Source organism: Camelus bactrianus, chromosome 11, assembly GCF_048773025.1.
Source record: "Camelus bactrianus isolate YW-2024 breed Bactrian camel chromosome 11, ASM4877302v1, whole genome shotgun sequence".
Taxonomy (NCBI): domain Eukaryota; kingdom Metazoa; phylum Chordata; class Mammalia; order Artiodactyla; family Camelidae; genus Camelus; species Camelus bactrianus.
The window spans coordinates 67,922,719-67,944,308 of record NC_133549.1 but is presented as its reverse complement, the minus strand read 5'-3'; the positions used below and the strand labels follow the sequence as shown (position 1 = coordinate 67,944,308).

At 48.9% G+C, this 21,590-nt stretch overlaps 1 protein-coding gene and 1 long non-coding RNA gene across 2 annotated transcripts in view; one reads left to right on the top strand and one right to left on the bottom strand.

Moving 5' to 3' along the window:
• Positions 1-21,590, top strand: part of LOC123619180 (uncharacterized) — a 51,346-nt gene that overhangs the window by 20,797 nt on the left and 8,959 nt on the right. The window contains exons 4-5 of the long non-coding RNA XR_006727718.2: positions 5,535-5,658; positions 19,079-19,428. This is a non-coding gene — a long non-coding RNA (uncharacterized LOC123619180). The remainder of the gene's footprint in view (positions 1-5,534; positions 5,659-19,078; positions 19,429-21,590) is intronic.
• Positions 8,642-10,773, bottom strand: DDIT4 (DNA damage inducible transcript 4). Its single transcript, XM_010963203.3, has 3 exons — positions 10,640-10,773; positions 10,256-10,516; positions 8,642-9,979 (listed from the first exon to the last, which is right to left on the bottom strand). The coding sequence occupies exons 2-3, from the start codon at positions 10,455-10,457 to the stop codon at positions 9,486-9,488; spliced, it is 696 nt and encodes a 231-aa protein (XP_010961505.1). The 5' UTR covers positions 10,458-10,516; positions 10,640-10,773; the 3' UTR covers positions 8,642-9,485.

Here is a 21,590-nt window from a genome sequence, read left to right as displayed (position 1 = left end):
GATTTAAAATTTTAATATTAAATATTAAATTAAATATTTAAGATATCATTGAAATTAACATCACCTGAGTTTTTAAATGTAGCTATTAGAAAAATTTCAGTCACTTATGTGGCTCATGTTTCTATCAGACAGTGCTAATTTAGAGGATAAATGTGTGTGTTCAAATCCTGGCTCTGTGTGTCCTTGAGCAACTTAACCAACCTCTCTGGACCTCAGTTTCCTCTAAAACAGAGATAATTTTAAAAAGAAAAAAAAAGAAGAAACAATTTTTTAAAGGAAAAAAATAAAATAAGAAAGAACCCCAAAGACAGAGATAATAGTAGCACTTCCCTCATAGAGTTGTTCAGAGGAATAAATGAAATAATGTTTGTAAAGCACTTAGCACACTGCCTGGCATATCGTAGTGCTCAGGAAAAAAGCAACATTATCATAGGCCTCCTTTTATCATAACACTCCAAGTGCAATTCAGTTAAACGCAACAATATTTACTGAGGGCCTGCTCTGTGCCAGGCTCTGGGGAGTGTAGAACTAGCCCCATCACTGCCTCTGCTCTTGTGGAATTCCATGAAGCAGCCACTAAAAGAAAGAAGATAAGTGCAGGTGGTGATGAGTGCTGGGGAGAAAATGAAACACAAAGATGTGCAAGAAATGGGCTCAAGGCTGCTGTAGCAGGAGTGGCCAGGGAAGGCTTCCCTGTGGAGCATTTGAGGGTACATTTGAGCTAAACCCCGCTGATGTGGAGCCAACCAGGTGACGCTCTGAGAGAAGCGTGTTTCCGGCCGAGGGAACAGCTTGTGCAAAGGCCATAGCAAAGCCGTCCGTCTTCTTTATTGCACAATCTGCTTCATCAAATTTTCCACTTCTTACATTGTACTTTCTCCTGGCCACTAGACTGTCCCTGTGTTCACAGCAACTTCTGCAAAGCTGGTCCACGTTATTCCCCTTCTCATCTGTTCTATTCTCTCTCTGCCCATGCAAACCTCCTCCCATTTCTGGCCCTTCAGCTCCCATCCCCCGTTTTAGAAAACTTCCCCTGGTGGTTCCTGTCCCCACTGGTCTCTCTCTGGGGTGCCTCTAGACTGAATACTTCGTTGTACACCATCCTGGTTCCCAGCCCACCTCTTCATCTTTCTGGGGCAGTCGTGCCTTCCCAACAAACTTGCCCCTTTTCCCAGGGCAGGAAGCAGAACCAGGTCTTACAGTCTTCCTAGCACTCAGCTGAGACGTTCATTAACACCTATGGATTGCCCGGTGCTCACTCTGGGGAAACTGAGAGGCGTGTCTGCCCAGGCAGAGTGGAAAATCCCTGGCTGGGGGAAGGGCTGTGGAAATTTCTTCTTAACCTTCTCCTTCCAGACTTGAACTTGCTCCAGAAAGCAGTCAAGCATTTGCCCAGCAACCTGCAAGGTGGCTCTGTTATTTCTCCGGCCCCCACCCTCACCCCACCCCGCCCCAAGCTTGAACCTGGGGAGCAGTGACGGGGTGGGGCTGGGAAAAGCAGCGGAGACAGCTGCTGGCAGCTGAGCTCTGCCTCCAAGAATCATTCTTGAGGTTATCCAGTCCCACCATCTCAGTTCAAAGATAAAGAAACAAGGTCAATGGCAAAATCATGCTAGACTGCAGGGCTCCCCTCTCCCAGTTCAAACTCTTTCCATTGCCCCATAATCCCGTTTCCTCATCTGAAAAATGGGACTAATGATAATAGTACCTTACTATATATAAAACAGATAAACAATAAGGTCCTACTGTAGAGCACAGGGAACTATATTCAATATCTTGTAAGAGCCTGTAATGAAAAAGAATATGAAAAGGCGTATATAAATGAATTACTATGCTGGGCACCAGAAATTAACAACATTGTAAACTGACTATACTTCAGTTAAAATAATAATAATAATAGTACCTACTTCATAGGACTGGTGATACGTTAAGTGAGTTGAAGATGTAAAGCATTCTATAAACATGAGCCCTAGGCCTGCCCTTCCTGTAGCCCCATGGTGGAGTGGGCAGTTTCCATTCTGCCTGCTGCTGACTTCTGGGGGACTTAAAAGAGGGTTTGAAGTTATCATCAGGGGCTGGCAGTTTCCAGTGAGGACCAGCCCGGGTTGTCCGTAGACTAATGTCCACAGCATGTCTGGCCCCTATGTCTCCTGCTGCTTTTTTAAATGTCTGTAGGTGCAGTTTGGGTGAATAAAACACGAATTCACTTAACATTGTTGCTGAAGTCACAGGTTTTTCATATCTTCACTCCATCAATGATAGCGAAAGTCAAAATTTTTGGAGGCTCAGAATGGGTTGGGGGCCACTGAGACAGGTTCTCCAACCTCAGCCCTTCTCTCCTGGGGGCTCAGGCTCCTCTCCTGTCTTCTGAGACGAGCCAGCCCGAATCAGCTCTCCGACTCTGTCCCAAGCCCTTGATTCCCCACTCCCCTCCAAGGGAATGGGAATGAGGTCGAGGGAGGCCCAAGGGAGAGAGTGAGAAGAGCTGCCCTCACATCCTCAGGGCTGAACTCTCATTCTTCCTCCTCTGGGAAGCTGTCCTCACTCTGGCTCCGAATTCCTAGAACAGACAGGAGTCTGCTAATCCATCGCCCTCAGCCAGCCGTTCACCACTTACCACCTTGTAGGTGTGGGTGCAGTGGGGCTTGACTGGGGTCATTTGGACCTGCACTGAGAAGTAGAGAGGCATAAAAGTGCTTGACAGTGTTGTGCAGTATTGGTGGGAATTTAAAATGGTGCAAATGGTGTAGAAAACAGTATAGTGGTTCCTCAAAAAGTTAAAAATAGAATTAATCATATGATCCAGCAATTCCACTTCTGGGTATGTACCCAAAAAAAGTGAAAGCAGGCTCTCAGAGTTATTTGTACACTCATATTCATAGCAGCATTATTCACAGTAGCCAAAAGATGGAAGCAACCCAAATGTCTATTGACGGATGAAAGGATAAGCAAAATGTGGTATATCCATGCAGTGGAATGGTATTCGGCCTTAGAAAGGAAGGAAATTCTGATATTTGCTGCAGTGTAATTGAACCTTGAAGACATGGTGCTGAGTGAAGTAAGCCAGGCACAGTAAGACAAATACTTTATAATTCCACTATGTGATGGATCTAGAGAAGTCAAATTCATAGAGACACAAGGTAGAACGATGATTGCCAGGGGCTGGGAGGCGGGCAATGGGGTATTGTTATTTAGTGTGTATGAAGTTGCAATTTTGCAAGATGAAAGAGTTCTGGGGATGGCTTGCACAACAATGTGGATATATTTAACACTACTGAACTGTACACTTACACATGGTTAAGATGGTACATTTTATGTTTTGTGTATTTTACCACAATTAAAAAAAAAGTGTTTGGAAGTGGCTCCAATGGGCTTCTCTAGGAGATGGTGGATTTGAGATGTCATGGTCCTTTCCATCCTCCTTTTCGTTCACATATGTTTGTCGAGCATTTGCTGTGAGCTGGGTACTGTTCTAGGCACACAAAAAATGTAGACTGACATTCTGTTGGCAGAGACAGGCAAGAAATGAAATTTGAACCAAAGTTCTTGTAGCTTCTCTTTGCTTTCCTTTTCTTGGTGAAAACTTTACCGTATTTATACTAATGGAATCATAATTATGGAACTATAATTAATGTTTTAAAACTTCTAGAGCTCATTTGTAGACTTTTGTGTGTGTTAAATTGTTTTTAAATTGAGGTATAATTTGTATACAGTAAAGTGCACCCTTTTATTAGGTGTTCAATTCTATGGATTTTGAAAAATGTGTACTTAAAAAAAAGGTTGTATTGATATAATTTACATACCATAAATTTCATCTGTTTAAAGTATACAATTCAGTGGTTTTTAGTATATTCACAGAGTTCTGCAACCATTGCCAAAATCAATTTTAGAATATTATCATCACCCCAAAAAGAAATTCTGTACCCATTAGCAGTCACCCCATCTCCCCTCTAGTCCTCCAGGTCTAAGTAACTAATCTGCTTTCTATTTCTATGATTTTCTTATTCTGGACATTCATATAAATGGAATCATACAATGTGTGGTCTTTCATGACTTGCTTCTTTCACTTAGCATAGCATTTTTGAGGCCCATCCATGTGATATCATGGATTAGTACTTCATTTCTTTGTATTGATGAATAATAGCCCATCTTTTGGATCTTCCATATTTTGTTTATCCATTCATCTGTCAATGGACATTTGGGTTGTTTCCACTTTGATATTATGAATAATGCTGCTATGAAAATTCATATATGAGTTTTTGTGTGGACATATCTTTTCATTTCTCTTGGGTGTATACTTAGAAGTGAAATTGCTGGGTCATATGGTAACTGTATTTTTAACACTATGAGGAACAGCCAAATTGTTTGCAAAATGGCTGTGATTTTTCAGTCCCTCCAGCGATGTGTGAGGGTTCCAGTTTCTTCACATCCTTACAAATTATTGTCTGTCTCTTTGAGTATAGCCATTCTGGTAGTATGAAATGGTATCCCATTGTAGTGCTGATTTATATTTCTGTACCAACCAATAATGTTGAACATCTTTTTATGAATGCTTATAGGTCATTCGTACACCTTCAGAGAGATGTCTATTCGAGTCTTTTGCTCATTTTTAATTGAGTTGTAAGAGTTCTAAATCGTATATCATATATATAGATTTGCAAAATATTTTCTCCCAATTTGTAGGTTGTCATTTTACTTTCTTGATTGTGTCCTTCAAAGCACAAAAGATTTTAAATTTTATAAAGTCCAGCTCATTGATTTTCTCTTTTGATACTCATATTTTGGGTGTCATAGCTAAGAAATCATTGTCTAATCCAAGATTATGAAGATTTACTCCTTTATCTTCTTCTAAGAGTTTTATAGTTTAGTTCTTCCGTTTGGGTCTATGATCCACTTTGAGTTAATTTTTGTGTATATATATACTTCTTTAAAAAAATCAGGGATTAAGGTATCATTTGCATTCAATAAAATTCACCAATTTTAATTATACTGTTTAATTAGTTTTATCTTGTATACTTTTAATCCTTCAGTACTGTTAGTTTTTTCCCCCTGGGAAGTTAGGGATGGGGAAAATTGAGTATGTGCCCATTTTCTCTTTTTTCTTATGCCCCCGGGGTTTGCTTATAAATGTATGTGTGTCATTATGTGAGATTGCGTATGAAAGAGAGAGAGAATTTTGATTTTGATACCAGCTTCTTAAGGGTTCCCACTTACTTTGGCTTACTCTTGCAGCTCCATGGACCCATTTAATTATATGTAGGTTGAATGAATGAACACAGTAATCAGATGACAGTCAATCAGTATCTGCTCTCAGAGCCTCGGTACCCCACGGCCACAGATGTTTCCATGCAGCTGCCCACTGTTGGGATTGAGATGGAGATCCCCCAGCGGCACCCCTGCGTGGATGTGTCTCAGTTTAATGGGCTGTTTTCTAATTGTGATTCCTTTGTAAAGAGCCCCCCTTTCAGGATAATTACAGGGTCCTGTAATAATCTATTAATTGGGCCTGGTTTCTGTACCTCATGTTTCCTCAGCCTTCTGCTGGGCTGCCCCAGCAGCACTTGGCCACCTCCTGCAGCAAGAGCAGGATGCGACTGAGCAGGACACCTGCGCTGGGGAACCAGGAGGGCTCAGGGGATCGAGCAGAAGGCACAGGAGGTAGGAGACCACACTTCCCACCTTAGCCCTGCAGCCCTGCTTTCTAAGCCACTCTGGGCCTTTGAATTTCTTCTGAAACATGAGGTAGAATTAAAGGAACCTTATGTGGGTACTGAATATGCACTGGGCTTAGAAAAATATGGCTTCGAAATGAAGCTGACTGAGCACATTCCCCCCCAAATGATTTTTTTTTTACAAGAATTTATTAAGGTTATATATTGGCATGACTGTTGTTAAGATGATGACTTTTGAAAAGATGTTAGAGGAAAGCCAGGCCAAAGGGAAAGGGTGCAGGCTCCGCCACAGCTGGGCCGCCATCTCTTGCCCGGCCACTGGCTTCTTCTGCCAATGGTGAACTCCAGCCATACTTTTATACACAGCATTTCCTCACTATCATCCCCATGTGAAGAGGAGGAAACTGAAAGTGACTTGCTCAAGGTCATTGGCTAAGCAATGTCTGAGTCAGAATCCGAACCCAGATTTCACCAACTCTACTGTATGGTGGCCTTACCCACTGAGACACTACCTCCCTTCTAGGACCTTAGCCATTAATATTCCTCCAAACTAGGTGGCAGGCATAGTAAAACAACAAAGTGTTTCCACTCTGCCCTCCGGTCTCCTTAGCCTGAGAGTTTGAGGCTGGTGGGGCAATCTCGTATTGTCTGAGCCAGTGGAGAAGGGGGATGATCATGCAGTCGGACAACTAGGCCTGAGGGGAACCCAGGGGCAGGATACAAAACAGGTGCATACAATGGGATTGGAAAACCACTAAATTTTCAACACTGCCCTGGTGAAGGATGAGGCAAGGGGAGGCAGAGGGGTGTCATAAAAGGGCTGGAACTTGCTTTGGGCCTTAAAGGAAGGGCAGGGTTTTCAGGCAAGACAGAAAAAGATCACATCCCTGGTGGAGGGCACTGGAATAAGCAGAGTCTGGGGCTAGAGAAGGGGGCAGGCCAGGGGAGTGGTAGAGAGTGGTGGGCGGTCAGCCTGAATAGGGTGATTAAGGCCCAATACCAAAGGTTTTCAAAGGCAGACAGTGGGATCTGACAGTAGGGAGCTATTGCAGGTTCTCCAGTAGCATCTTGATGGGGTGGGAAATAGAAATAAGGGAGAGAATCCTTCATCCTAGATGAAGGGAGGCAATCAATACAAATTTTGTAGGCCAAATAGAAGGATTTCTGAAAGCATTTTCCAAAGCTGGATTTTATGTGTGAAGTCTTATAAGCTTTATTAGTGTTCTATCTTAGCGACAAAGAAGGCTGCTCCATCTTCTCTTCAAGAGCCCAATACCTGGGACAGAGCTCCCTGCTGCATCTTAGGAGGCCGAAGAGCCCCTACCTGGGGGCCCTTCTTTCCTGTGGGGGGATTTTCAAGCCCTGTTAGGATGAAGAAAGTTAGTCTGGGCCTCAGAAGAAGGCATCTCAGCTGAGCTTTTGTAGGAACCCACGCTTTCCTCCCCCTTCAGTCTGACCATCTAAAAGGAGTCTAGGATGCTCACTGCCTCCTGGTCCAAGAGAGGAGTTAATGCTTATGGCGCCATCCAGCTCCTGTCTCCAGAAACCAGTGAGACTCTCTGTTCTGGAGTTAGACACCATTGGTTTCCTCTTTAGGGGCTGAGGAAGCACAGCCATGAGCATTGGTCCCAATCTCAGTTCCCCCAGGAAAGTGCCCCCAGACACCAGCTAAGTGCTGAGGCTGCTTCACTGCCAGCTCCGCCCTGAGGGGCTAGAAAAGGTCAGCCATGATCAAAAGAAGACAAAATCATTTAAAGGTTTGGGCCTCTGTTTACGGATCTGTAGAACATTACAAACTCCTGCCCCACCCATTCCTTACAGGGTGGTGATTAGGAAGATATGCTCAGAAGTAAGGGCTCTCTTAAAACTGCTCTAGGCACCTTTTTACTTGTTACCACTATTTTCAAATCTAGCTTGAACCCAAGTTCATTCATTTTGGGGAACCAAAGAGATGTGAGTTTTCTAAGCCATCCCAAAGTTCAAGACTCTGTGTCAGGATCCTAAATGCAAATGCAGATTCCTGGGGCCCTGCCCCAGACACACACAGTCAGAATCTCCACCAGGGCCCAGGGATCTGCATTTAATGGGAACCCCAAGAGATTTGACCATACACTCAAGCAGAAGGATTACTGTCTTACAGTTGGGCAAACAAGGCCTGTCTGGGACCAGGAAGAGAAACAAGGGAGATAACAACTCTCCAGAGGCTGGTGTGGGAGGAGGACTGGCCAACAGTTACAGGGAAGGAGGAGTGGGAAGGGCCTTGGCCTTCATCTGGCCCAACACCAATTTCACTGATAAGGAAACTGGGGCCCAGAGAGCACAAGTCCAGGTCACCCAGAACATTCATGAAGACAGGCCAGCAGTCCCCTGGCTCTCTAAGCCCTTGCCACACCACCTGTGTGTGTGTTGTGTGCTCTGCCCCTGCCTGGGCCACACCTCCTCCCCGTGGCAGGTCATGCCCCTCTCTGAGCCCTAGGTTCCTTGCCCAGTCAGAGACTTGAAATAAGTAGTCTTTTTCAAACTCCATCTCTGTAGCCTTTACATATTCAGAGATAAAATTTGTAATCTGACTGCAGAACAACTTGAACTGTGCCTTTTTTCACAAAGAAAAAAAAAGTCTTTTGCAGTTCAAGTGCCTATATGGCTCTTGGGCTCATGGGTCCTTTGTACCAGGGCCTTCTAACTCAGGGCAGCCAGGTGAGCTCTCCCTACTGAGACTCTGGCTCTGTGGGAGGTCTGACTCACTCCTCACCTTCCAGCACTTTCCCCTAGGAGCCTCAGCCAGCAGAGCCAAGGGAGCCAGGGTTCTTGACACAGATGGCACGCAGTCTACATACCTTCATTACCAGGCTGGCAGGCAGCCCCGGAAAGGCATAGAGAAGCACAGCTGGACCAGAGTCAGTTGAAACCCACCTTTCTCCAGCACCCATCCCCCTCCCTTTTATTTCATGGCACTGATGAGAGACAACTGTTTTTAACAAATTTTTTTTATTAGAAAAGTAAAAAATATTGCATAGGTCTTAATACTTGAACATCAAGTGTATTCATGAACAGCAAGTATCTTCATGTAAACAGTTCTAGATGGAAGACCCAGATAGTACTCCTCTGGGGGAGGGGTTCCAGCCCCCACCCCAATCAGACCCATCCCCTCACAGTTCAGCCCTTCAGGACACATCTGGGGATGGGCCAGTCGCAGCTCCCAGGTGTATTTTCTCTTCAAGTGTCAAAGATCCCCAAGTGATCCTAACACCCACCCCTTCCTACTCTTACATTCATGCGTCTGTAAGATAGCTGCCTAGAACAGGTCAGTAGTGAAATTCTGATCCAAAAAAAAAAGGATACAAAAACAAAGAACATTTGGCCCCTTCAGACCATGAGATACACAAACCACCTGGATGTCCTCCCCCCTCCCACCAGGGCCAGCTACCATGAACACACATCCTTTGCAGAGGCCAGTGCAGCCCAGCTGCTCTCCTGGCTGTCACACCACTGTTGTCTTAACTGTCAGTAACAATAAAAATAAGGTACATGCTACAATACACATCCAGCCAGAAGCCTGGTTGGCCCCTAAGCCTTTGTTTCATGCTACAGTACTGAGGGGCACGTGTCCCCAGGTGGGAGCCACCACACACACCTCAGTGAGCTTCCTAGGGATACACCGCATCACGCCCACCTCGACCTTCCTCCTCTCAAGTGGCTGTTGTCAGTTTTCTAACGACAGGCATCAGTCCCTCAGCTTCTGCCTGCCAATGTCCACCCCAAGAGTTCAATTGTCTCTGCCATGGGGGCACTGCCGGCCCCCCAGGCCCAAGTTCAACACTCCTCAATGAGCAGCTGCTCGGAGCTGTACAGCTTCTTCTTGATTACTCGGAAGCCGGTGCTCAGCGTCAGGGACTGGCTGAAGCCAGGGACGAAGGGAGAGTTGGCAGAGCTAAACAACCCCTGGATCTTGGGCCAGAGGCGTGAGTCCAGGCGCAGCACGAGGGTCAGCTGGAAGGTGGGCACCAGGCTGGGGTCGAGGGCCAGCTGGCCCACGCTGTGGCAGCTCTTGCCCTGCTCTACGCAGACGTCCAGCAGCGCCCCCCGCAGGCCGCACGGCTCGCTGTAGGACAGGCGCAGTAGTTCTTTGCCCACCTGGCTCACCAGCTGGCCGGGCATCAGCAGGCGCGCGGGGCGCCGCGAGCCCAGCCGTGCCTGGGCCAGGCTCTCCTGCAGCAGCTGCATCAGGTTGGCACACAGATGCTCATCCTCGGGGTCGCTGAGCAGCTCGAAGTCGGGCAGAGACACTCCATCCAGGTATGCAGAGTCTGGAAGGGAAAGCACAAAGGGGAGAAGGGGGTAAGAGCAGCTCCAAACGCGGGAGGTGCTGTTTCGCTAAGAAACCAGCTCTCCTTCCCACTCCGTGCCTCAGTTTCCGCCCCACACTCGTACCCTATTCTCCTATTCCCCTCCTTTGCCCGCCCCCCTCCGCAGTCTGGGTTCGGATGAGATAGAAAGCCAAGGTGGCTTTGACTCCTTACAGCGCGGTGCTTTCTCACCTTCCCGGCCCCTCTAGTCGCGTCCGGCCCCCGCCTCTGGCTTACCTTCCTCTGGCCCAAAGCCACTGTTGCTGCTGTCCAGGGACTCGCAGTCCGAGCTCTCCAGGCTCGCACAGCGGCCAAGTCCCTCTTCTCGGGCCGCCGACCCCCAGGCTGAGCGAGGCGGCTGATCTGGGGTGGGAGTCCGGGACAAGGACGAGGATGAAGAGGAGGAGGACGACGAGAAGCGATCCCAAAGGCTAGGCATGGTGAGGACGGACGCCAGGACGTTTGCAGATGAGCTCACGGTGGTGGAGCGTAGAGACACTGTAAGACAAGAGCGGCAAGGACCGAGCGTCAGTCTGCGGGCCGGACAGGACTGCGAGCGCTAGGACTCCTAGACTGAGGCCTCTGTGCTCAACGATCAGCACACACATAAGGGACACTCACCAGCTAGCACGGTCAGCGAGAACTGCTGGGACAGGTGCGAACTGCTGCTTGAATGGGTGCGCGAACGGGTGCCAACCCCCGAGCTCTGCCCAGACCTGTCCCTTCTTCCCACCCGCACCTCCCCCTCGGCCTGCCGCGGTCCCTAGCACCAGAGCCGAGAGGCCTATAAGGACTAGCGCGGGGAGGCCACACCCCTTCCGCGCCGCAGCCCAATCCAGACCCGGGAGTGTGGCCCACTTCAGCCAATGGACTCCGGGCGCACGTTCGCAACGTTCTCTCCTGCCTGGTGACAGCCGCCTGGCCCCGCCCCCGTTGAGCCCTAGAACTCTCCCGGCCGAACCCCCCAGCCGCAGCCACGCCCCCTTTCTGGAACTGATCCTCGGCGGCTGCAGCTGCCAAGGTCCCCGAGGGCGCTCGCGTCAGGGGAGGATCAAGGAAAGACTTGTTTATTATAGGGTCGTGTTGCTGGGGGAGGGGGTAAACCGCAGCCACTCCGGAGGAAAGACAGGGGAACTTGAGGGGGCAACAGGCAGGGAAAACGGTTGCTCCCAGCGTCCGGAAGGCTGCGAGCTACGGGCACGACTGGGCGCACGGGTGGATGCCCGTGGGACGGCGGCGCGGGGAGCGGACTATTAACTCGGCCGGCTCTCGCACACGTACCCCACGTTAACCATGCCTCACGAAGGGTAGGGATTTGGGGGTGGGGTCCAAACCGTAGGCAGTTCCGGGCACCGGGCTCCCCTTTCCGGGCGGGTCCACCTGCCCGCCCACGTGTTACTCTACAGCCCCAGGGGATGGGTTAATGGGGTTGTTCGGGCCCGCGATATGATCTTGGCCCCCAAATCGTGTCCACTCCCACCCTCCAGCTGCGTCCAAGAAGAGGATTTGAGGAACGTGGTTAAAGGAGTATTGACGGGCCCCCGTTCCGAGCGCTTGGTCCTGGAGCTGGGGACTGGGACCCATATCAGATCGACACACAGACCCGCCCGCCAGCTCTACTGACCCACCGCCTTAACGGCGGTGTCTTCCCAGCCTGCTGCGGCCAAGAGGCCCCGGGTATCCGCCGGGTCCTAGCGCCCCTCTCTGGCAAACGCTTTGTGTAAAAGACCCTGACAGTTGCATCAGGACCGAGGACCTATATCTCGGGGAAAGCCCCATAGTGCAATCGCCATCTCCTGTTTCGTCATTCAGGTAGAGGCCGCAGGAAATCTGACCCTACGGCGGTGCTCGAAGACCGTGATTGCTGAGGGTGGGAAGAGGTTCGGAACGATTCGACTTTTACTTATTTAAAGGTTTGTCAATCTGGGACACAGGATCCTGATGGAAGAGAGAATCAAACTTACATCAGACGCTCCCATCCCGGGGCGGGCAAGAGCCTAACCAGATCAGACTGGCAAGCCTCGCCTTGGGGCAGACTTGCACGTAACCAATGACACTTGCCTGCCGGAGGAGTCGGACCACAGCCTTCCACACCCCCCCCCCCCCATTTAAAAAAAAGAAAGGCTGACCCATGGACCTTCCAGGCAAACCAAGACTCAGAACTGTAAACGACGAGAATTGAAACCCTGCACCCCACCCCAGTTTTCCAGATGGGAGAAACATCTCTGGAGACAAATTTATGGATTAAAAAATAGAGGACTCAGATAAGGAGATATCTTAAAGACTGCTGCTGAATAAAATAGTCTCTCAGCCACTGGGGCTTTCAAGACCTGAACACTGGCCCTTTCGTCCTATTCTCCAAGCCCCAGTCACTTGCTGGGAGTCTTAAAGACACCAAGCCATAGCAGTTAGGCGGATGCTTGGGGGGCGGGGGTGGTGGTGGTGGTAGATGACAGTCTTTTGAAATCACCCTGTATTGAGGTGGGAAAAAAAGAGTTGGGGTGACCTGTTTGGGTGTGTCTTTCTGTCACTCAGGACTGAAGATCAGGAAATTAATATATCAGAACTATTCACTCCTCCCAGGCCAACTGAGCTGGGGACATCTGAAACAGCAGGAGATAAACTTAGGGTGTTTTTGTTCTCTCTCTCTGGCATGAAAAAAATTTTTTTTCAGACAAGTGTGGAACACTAAGAATAATAGAGGTTTTTAAATAGATATTTCATAAGCAAAAGAATCCAGAGCCATTTTGGAAAGGTCGGGTTACTAGGAATTATTCATTCATTCAATAGATAGCCATCACAGAAGCAGTGTGCTAAACAGCTTTTTTTTCATTCACTTATTCTGTCTCATTCTGTTAATAAAACAGCTTCTCATAATTGGGAGGGACTATGTTAATGGGCACTGGATAATTTTGTTTCTTTCCAAAAGTAATCCATTAATGTTGTCTCATTGTTTTTAAGAAATGATGGAAAAAGGACAGGTAGTCTTAACTGTGGAGATTCTTCTCACAGTAGGAGGGGGTGGGCTACAGGGTAAACAACAACCTGCTAGGAGGCCTGGCTGCAGGGTGTTGAGGTTCGGGGGCTAAAAGGCTCCCCCAGTGACACTCTTCACCCCTATGAAGGAGGGGCAAAGCCTTATACCATTGTCTGCCAGGAGAACCTTTGGACCTAGAAGGACAGTTTCTTAAAGGCTAGCCCCTCCAAGGAGCCAAGGTTAAGGGTCTTGTTTCATCCTATGAGGTGAAGGGTAGGATCCTTTCCAACTGGCTGGGGCTGGAAAGACTTTGTTACCATCTCACACACCTGTCTCCGCATTGATGCACATGGGATAGGGAGACCCTAAAACGTGGCACCCATGAGGAGGAGACAGCTCCATCTCCTAGCCTCAGAGCCAGGCCTCTTCAGAGCCTTCAAAGACCCTAAGAACACTGCATTTGGTGTGCTTCTCTCTCCCTCAGGCCTAGACTGGCTGCAGGTCAGGCTTGCCTGGACATGTTCCCACCAGCAGCCTTGGAGACCCAGCTCTGGCATCCCTTCCTCCAGGAAGCCTTCCCCAGCGCCCCCAACCCAACTCACCCTCCTGTAGGTGCCCCTCCTCATGGCATCCTCACACCCCACGTGTACTTCTGTTAATAACTACTATGAGCTTCTTGAGAGTGGTGGTCTACCCTTCCTAACTTCCAGAGGCCAATGCATAGTGGAGGCTCAGTGAATATTCCTTGGATGAATAAGTAGATGAATGAATAAACAGATGACTGGATAAAAGAAGAAAAGGTGGATTTTCCTAGAATTGCAGACCCACACCTGGATTCCCAGGATCTAGTTGGCCTTTGGAGTGGGCCTTCAGAAGACCTCAACGCTATCTTTCTATTCACTTTCTGACAAGTGCTGCCAAGAGCCTTGGCTGTATCTGAATATTTCCCTTCCTCCTCAGCTCAGGTCTGGGAGTGGGGCTTCTAAGGCAACCTAGTTCTTCCTGTTGGATTATAGTTAGCAACCCCAGGAATCAGGGAGAGAGGTGACATTGTGCAGAAGTCTGACTTGTAGGGAATCTTTTAAAACAATTAGTACTTTCTGTTTGAGTGTCTCAACTACTTTAAAAAATTTTTTTATTGAGATGAAATTCACATATAAAGTTAACCATTTATAAAAGTAACAAAAAGTCAGTGGCATTTAGTATATTCACAATGTTGTGCAACCAACACCTTTATCTAATTCCAAAACATCTCTATCATCCCAAAGGCGACCCTGAACCCATCAAGCAGTTACTCTCCTCAAAATACTTCTGAAGTTTATATTCCCTTGTTGGTAGGAATAGGACTACCCCTTTGCACAACTTCAGAGGGCACCATTCTCATTATAGTCTGCACATTTACATATGTCTTCTGGGGAAAGCATTCGTAACACAGACACAGTGTGCAACATGGAATCTACATCAAGACAGATGGGGAGATTGGCTGAACTCTGAGCAGGAGTGTGGTAGTGTCACGTCCCTGGTGACTCAGGAGTTGGTAACCAGGCCCCATGTCCCAGTCCCTGTGGCCAGAGCCCTGACCATACAGACACTCAGCCTCTTCCCAGGCTCTGCTCTATTCCCGTAGGACCCACAGCAGCCTGCAATTTAAAGTCAATGAGCACTTACTCCTGGCCACATGCCCCTCCCTGTTCTGGCAGTTTCTGTCCTGTGCACCAGTTCCCAGGGCCTCGGTCTGGCGAGTCGCCCTAGTCGGGTTTGGGGAGTTAAACCAGATCTTGGGGTGGGAGTGTGATTCTGGGAACCCCGGAATTCAGGATGGGAACCCCTGAAGGCCAGCCAGGGTGCCTGCATGGCTCTGCCTGAGGCGCCTCCACAGCCTTTTGGAAACATCTCATTGAGGGTAGTGGAGGTGGTGGGAGGAGCCAGCTGGTGGGGGGGAGGAGTGGTGGTGGGAGGAGTGGTGGTGGGAGGTGAGGACAGTGAAGCCAGCAGAAGTGTTCCCAGGACTTCTGTGGCTTTTTCACTTGAAAAACAAGAAATAAGTTAGTCAAAATAGCAAGATTATAAGTGCACCTGGTTTACTAGGAGGGTTGTGAAAAGCTGTTGACAGCCCAGGGCTTCAGTAGGATTTTGATTGTGATATAGGAGGAAGAATTAAAACTTCAGTAGAGAATCTTTTTGCAAATGAAGCTACGTTTTGAAATGGAAATACTAGCAATACATTGTATGGTGCAGCCTTTCAAAGAAACTTTTGAAATGGATTATCTACTTACACCCAGAGGAATGAATATTAAGGCCATTCTACAAATGAGCAAATTGAGGCCCAGAAGGAGAGTCCTGTAATCCTTCGATTAACTAGGGCCTTTCAAGCCCAACTGATAATTAGAATTATCTGTGGAGCTTGTAAACCACAGCATCCCATCTCCCTAACCCCCATTCTGATTTGGTAGGTCTGGACGGAGCCCTTTTGTACAAAAGCTCTCCAGGTGATCTTGATGCTCATCTTTAGCTGGGATGTGTGCACACTGACATCTCAGAAGGAAAGATGGGTCCTGGAAGGAATGCGGGGTTGGCTTCTAGCCTATCAAAGGGCCTCTCTGTGGGCTGGGGGTGGCTTAGGGCTTGGTGAGATGGCATACGGTCAGGGAGATTAGGCCCACGTGTGATAATGGTGAGCTCACAGCCAGCCAGTTTGGCTAGGCTCCTAGGTTTCACAAGAAGTCATTTCCCCTGGGGACAGGGCAGGGGGAGAGGGGACCACAGAAAGGGCTGGCTTGATAACCGTCAAGACAATGGATGAGGGTTTTGAGAGCTAGGCAGGGAGCCTTAGGATCCTGACAGACCTCCGGTTATCCCCACAGTGTTGAAGGCCTACCAACCTCCACTGCTCCCCCACCTCATTGCCCACTCAGCCAGAGTTGTCCTAGGGACCCAGCCAGACCCCAGGGCACTGTCTTTTTTTCTTACTAACTGGACTCCTCTCAGGAAGAAATCTCATCTGTCGGGCCAGTTTTGGCCAGCTTCCCACAATCCCTCTCCCATCCTGGCTTCTGAACTCTTGTGAGGAAAGAGAACAGTGAAGTGGAGGGATGCTGAGGCAACACCCCTCTCCCAGTGGTGCCCAAAACCTAGGCTAAATGGCTTTCAGAGGCAAGCCCAGGCCCTGTGAGGGGACAGGAGTCAGCTGACCTGAGTTCAGACTGACTGCTAAGGGTGAGTAGGGTTCTGGGCTGTGACCCAATGCCACCCCTAGGAAGTATAACGTGTCTTTGAAGCCATTCTTTTTATCACAAAGTCATTATTTTTATCATCAATAATGAAGTCTTGCATTCTACTTTATTTTTTTCTGTGTTAATTTTATTAACAAACTTTAAAATTACCAAATAGTTTATTTACTTAGTCACCCCCGAAAAAAAACCCTTTTAATAAAAATAAAGATGACAACATTTAACCTATGGCTTCATATACCCCAGTTTTGAAAACTCAGAACTAGAGAATCTCAAAGGACTATTCAACCTCCAACAGGATCATAACAAAGAAAAAAGACTTAAGTTCTATGCAGCTCCTTTTCTAAAACTCCCAGGCCTGGACCGTAAGGTGGTAGACCATCTGGAGGAGGCCTGCCAGGGGAGGTAGAAACAGACGTCCCAGTTCCAGCCCTTTCAGTGTTCTTGCTTTTGGAAGGTTTCCAATTGCCATATATCAAACGGAGAGGCGGGGTCAGGGTGGGCATTGTTCATTAAGCCAGGGGTGGAGTTGGGGTGGGGGAATGACAAGGTTGATCAGAAGCTGCTACAGTGGGGACAGCTTGAATCCAGGCTTGCTGCCTGCCTGGACAGCAAAATGAGCTCACTCTTTTTTCCCCAGAGAAGAGAGACCAGGAGGGTTGGCCAGCCTCTGGGTACCCTAAGGGGCTAAGTTGAGTAGGGCTGAAGTTATGCTCAGCAGAGAGGGAAGTCAGCCCTCTCACTGCCAGGATTCTTCTGGCAGTGGAATGAACCTTAACATCTTTGAATGTTAGGGCCAACAGGCTCTGGGAGAGCATCTCTTCCAGCCTCCCCCACCCCACCAACCTCCCCCTTTTAGGGCAAGGAACCAAGCTGGAGAGCAGGGAGCTTTATAGGGTGCCCATGATCTCCCATTCTCCCAGGAGTTAGGCCTCATTCACTCTTCAGGAACTTTCTTTTCCCAAGCTTGCAACTCCTTCCTCACCCCTCTGCCAAGTCTCTAACCTTACTCAGAAGCGCCTTAGTAGCCAAAGGCTTGGGAAACTTTGGTCTATGCAAAAGGCAGCCGCCCATTGTCTGCATCCTTGGTCTCTGGCTGGAACTCCATGGCTGGCAGAGGATGGGAGCTGCCAGTTCCACCTGGCAACTTTGCCACTTCCTCACAAAGATCTTTGACCTTTCTGGAGCTCTTTATGGTTTTAAAAACACTCCTATGTCCTTCACTATTTTCGTAGCTCTGTCAATAAAAATAACATATTTGCGTAGTGTAGATAGGACAGGTCTCATCAGTGTCGTTTTACAGGTAAGAAAACAGGTTCAGGTGGGTGCAGGGACTTGCCTAAGGTCACATAGCCAGTCAGCAGGCCTGGGCTGTGACTCTAGATCTAGGCTCATTTCCTTGATTCCAAGCCACTGATACTCTTAGTTGTGAGCCAAAGGGGGCTGTATGGCTGGAAAAGGGGGCACTACACACTGGGAAGTGGTGATGTAGAACAGGTGGAGTGAACACCTGGTGTCCATACGGAGTTGTTGATAAAAAACTTTCTCTCCTGGGTTAGCCTTTGTTTTATCTGATCAGGCTCTTCCTCCCCACTGCAGAATTCAGCTGGGCCCAATGCTGACTCAATGCAAGGCACACTGTCGCCCAAGGGGTGCCCTTCAGCTAGACCACCTCAGGCCCAGAAGTGACAGTGATTCCAACACATCCTCCCTGAGAGCTCCGGTATCCTCTAGGGCCACGTGGAACGTGGTGCGCCAAAAGAGGGGCCTCTCCCCTCCTCCGAAACTCCCCTTTTTGTAACCCACAAAGGACAGACTTTGGTGTAGAAATCCAGGAGCCACGGCTGAATCCTTTAAAAATCAAATACAGAGGAAAACAAAAAATTCTAGCTATCTAGATTCTGCTCTGGGAGGAGGTGCACACAGGAGCTGAACCGACTGCCCCGCGGTGGCTGGTCTGCAGTGGGGCCAGCCAGGATGGGGGAAGGGAAGACCCCCTGCTCCCTCTCCCTCCCCTTCCACCCCCCAGCCTCGTCCGATGTGCGCCCTCAGGGGAGCCCGGCCGTGGAGGTGACAGATGCTGAGCAGCTGACCGGGGGGGTCTGTCTCCGCGGACCCCCTGATTGTAGGGGGGAAGCGGGGACGTGACTTGGAGAACGTGCATCTGGAGGACGAGACGAGGGGGGATGGAGGGAAAGTTGGACAGAGGGGAAGGGCGGGACTAGCCTTTGCCCCGCCCACCCCTGGGAGAAAGGAGACTCCTCCCACCGTCCGAGAGGAAGGCGGCCCTGCCTCGGAGATGCTGAGCTCAGCGCTTCAGTAGCTGGGCTGCTGAATGGGGGCAGGGCGAGGGGCCGGCCCCTTTCTGGTGCGGGCAGAAAGAGGGGGAGGGAGGAGATGCTGAGGAGGCCCTCACAACCCTGAGGCTGTAACTCTCCTCCAACCCGATCTGCTAACAAAGCGGTCTCTGTTGGGGTGGGGGAGGCCTCCTGGGTGCATGGAGAACCTTATGGGGGTGGGCGGGGGAGTGTCTGTGAGTCAGCGCCCTAAACACTGACTTAGACCCAAGAACCCACGTCAGAGAGGCCGAGACCTTGTGCCCTCCGACCCCAGGATTTGTTTGGTTGAGGAAGTGCAGGGAGTAGTGCCTGCCCCTGTGGGGCTGCAGGTCTGAACTACCCCGGCTTTTAAGGCAACCTTGTAAAAAGCAAGGAAGATCAGCTTGGGAGGGAAAGGAAGAAAACTTTTTGTACCCACTTGGCACAAATAGTTACCCAGGCCAAATGGGTGGGTGGCTATTTTTGAGCTGACCTACATACCTATTTGCCTCTTTATCTTTTTATTATCACACAGGGCTGTTATGAGAGCTTTTCTTTAGCACTCCATGAAGCTGCTGCATTTGCTGAGGTCTGCACAATGAGGCGTGTTGCCTCACTCTCCCAGGAAGTTTTAAGAGTCTGTGGCTCTGGAAAGGAAGACATCCATAGGCCTGCAGAAGCTTCCACCAAGCTCTTTCTCAAGGAACAGAATTCAAACCCTGATGCGCCAAGTCTAGAGCTGACCAGCCCTGGAGGCCAGGAATGATATTAAGATTTGGCAACAATGTTCCTGGGTTTTGCCAAGGCAGGCCTAAAGCCCCCTGGGCCCAGGCCTCATTGCCTGCCAAAGTTCACCTGTGGTCCTGGAGTTCCATGCTATGGCAGGTGAGGCTTCCCTTTACAGGTGGAGAAAGTGAGGTACAGAGAAGAGTTGTGGACAGAGCTGGTTTGGATTTTACTCCTTTGATTGTGGAGGTAACTCTGTTATCTTAAGTAGAAATAAGGAGAGCCTGGAACTTTCTATTTATTTTACCTTCGTTCAGCTTCACTAAGGCCTCCCTCTCTAACCTTTTAATAGCTCTCCACTGCCTTTAGAGCAAGTCTGGCTCCTTACCTTGGCCTTGCCACCCTCCAGGGCAGACCCTTGTCTATCTCTGGCTTCATCTCCCTCCCAAAACCAGGAGGGGAAAATCACATATGGTTCTAATTACCTCTGAAACGCTCTTAAACTTTCCATAAAGTACAGTATGCATGGCTTTATGTATACAAGTTTGCACAGTAATATATATGTAGATGTGCAAAATATATACAGCCTCCTACAGTGGATCATAAAGAGAACATCAACAAAGTGTAAGCATGTCATTTACAGTATTTTTAATCATGCTAAAGAGAAACAGACACATAGACTTGGAAGTGAGACTGGCAGAGGTAACAACAGATTGCTGTCTTCTCCCATCTGGTACCCTCTCTAGGGCATGAAATCCTTGGCCCCAGGGAGGAAAAGAGAGGATGATGCTTGCACTCCTTAAACTGCTCTTTTTGGCTTTTTGGATTTTTCTTTCAATGCTGGCATAATTGACTTCGCCCAGGTCCCCTGTGCCCTGTGGCATGCTTTGCTCTGTGGTCTCAAGTATCCTCCCAGCTTGCTCCCATCTTCACCCTGATTACTTGCCCCAGATGCCCTTCTAGCTCCTTCTGACTCAGATGCCAAGCTAATCTCAACTCAGGGCCCTTCAGGAGTCCCCTTTGAACACACTTGGGAAGCTCCAAGTTCCCAGCCAGGGAGTGCAGGGCAGGGAATCCAGCCCAGACCGGCTTGCCTTTGACGCCAGTGCTCAGTTCGCTGTGGGCGAGTAGTTCTCTTCTCACCTGACGTATGTATATTGAAATGATTCTATCCTGGGTCTGATGCTCCATCAGATTGTAAACTCTTGCAGAGTTCAGGTATTTTAGATCTTTAAACACCCACCACCACCAGCACCACCACAACTCCTGCTAATACAGGCACACCCCTCTCCACCTCTATATATTAGATACATATGGTATATGCTAAACAAGTATTTCACCCAGAATTGGATGGAACTAGAGCTCACCTGTGACTCAAGGTCAGTGTGATGTCAGTGAGAACTCTCCCCTGACCCCTGTCAGGCAGGGGGACTTCTGCTTCCCCTGAACTTTGATAGCATGTATTATTGTCACAGAAAGTTGCAACTGAAAGGAGGATTTCCCTCCTTGTCAGATGAGAAGACTAAAGGGAAAGTGGCTGGAGTGGCCCAGCATGGGAACCAGATCCCATGGTCTGCTGGCTTCACTGGCCCTCTCTGCCCTCCGCCTCATCACCTCTTCAGAGAGGCCTTCCCTGGGGGCCCCATCCCTTCTCCTCTGTTGTTTCCTTTGAAAGCGTTCATCCCATAAGTACTTATATATGTAATTATTTGAGTGGGTGTACATGCCTGTCTTTCCCACTAAACTGCAAGCTCCAGGAGGCCAGGGTCTGTATCTGTCATCTGTTTCCTCCTGGAGCTCCAGTGCCCTGCGCAAAGCCAGGCCCACAGAATTCCCAGCAGGTATATACATGAGAAGAAAGAACAAGTATCCGGGTGGCCTGAACCTCCTTACACTTCCCCGGAGCAGCAAAAGTGCAGAGTTGATAGGCCTCGTGCTCCTTGTCAGGACCTCCAAACACCTTGTCTTGGACTTAAGACCTCAGAGGGGAGATAAGGCCCCTCCATGAATAACCATAACACAAGGAAGATGGCTGACCTGAGAGTGACAGTTGGGCTGGGTGTTGCAGTCGAGCAGTGGTGTGGGAGGCAGGTCAGAGGTTCGAGATGTGAGGCCGGAAAAACTGAAAACCATCTGAGCATCCTTGGCAGGAAAACGGTTAAACTCGAGTACCTCCATATCATGGAGTATTAGGTGGGTGTTAAAAAGCATGAGGTCAGTTTTGGAAAAATGCCCAAGATAAATGTTGTTAGGTAAAAAGAACAAGCTGCAGAACAATTTGTATCCTCTAATCTCACTCTGAGAAAAAAACAGAGGTCACT

What these genes read in the sequence shown, in the direction of transcription:
- DDIT4 (XM_010963203.3), bottom strand. Translation starts at nt 10,457, where the DNA reads ATGCCTAGCCTTTGGGATCGCTTCTCGTCGTCCTCCTCCTCTTCATCC. An exon ending in TGGCTTTGGGCCAGAGGAAG is followed by an intron (nt 9,980 to 10,255) that starts GTAAGCCAGAGG and finishes TTTCCCTTCCAG; the next exon opens with ACTCTGCATACCTGGATGGA.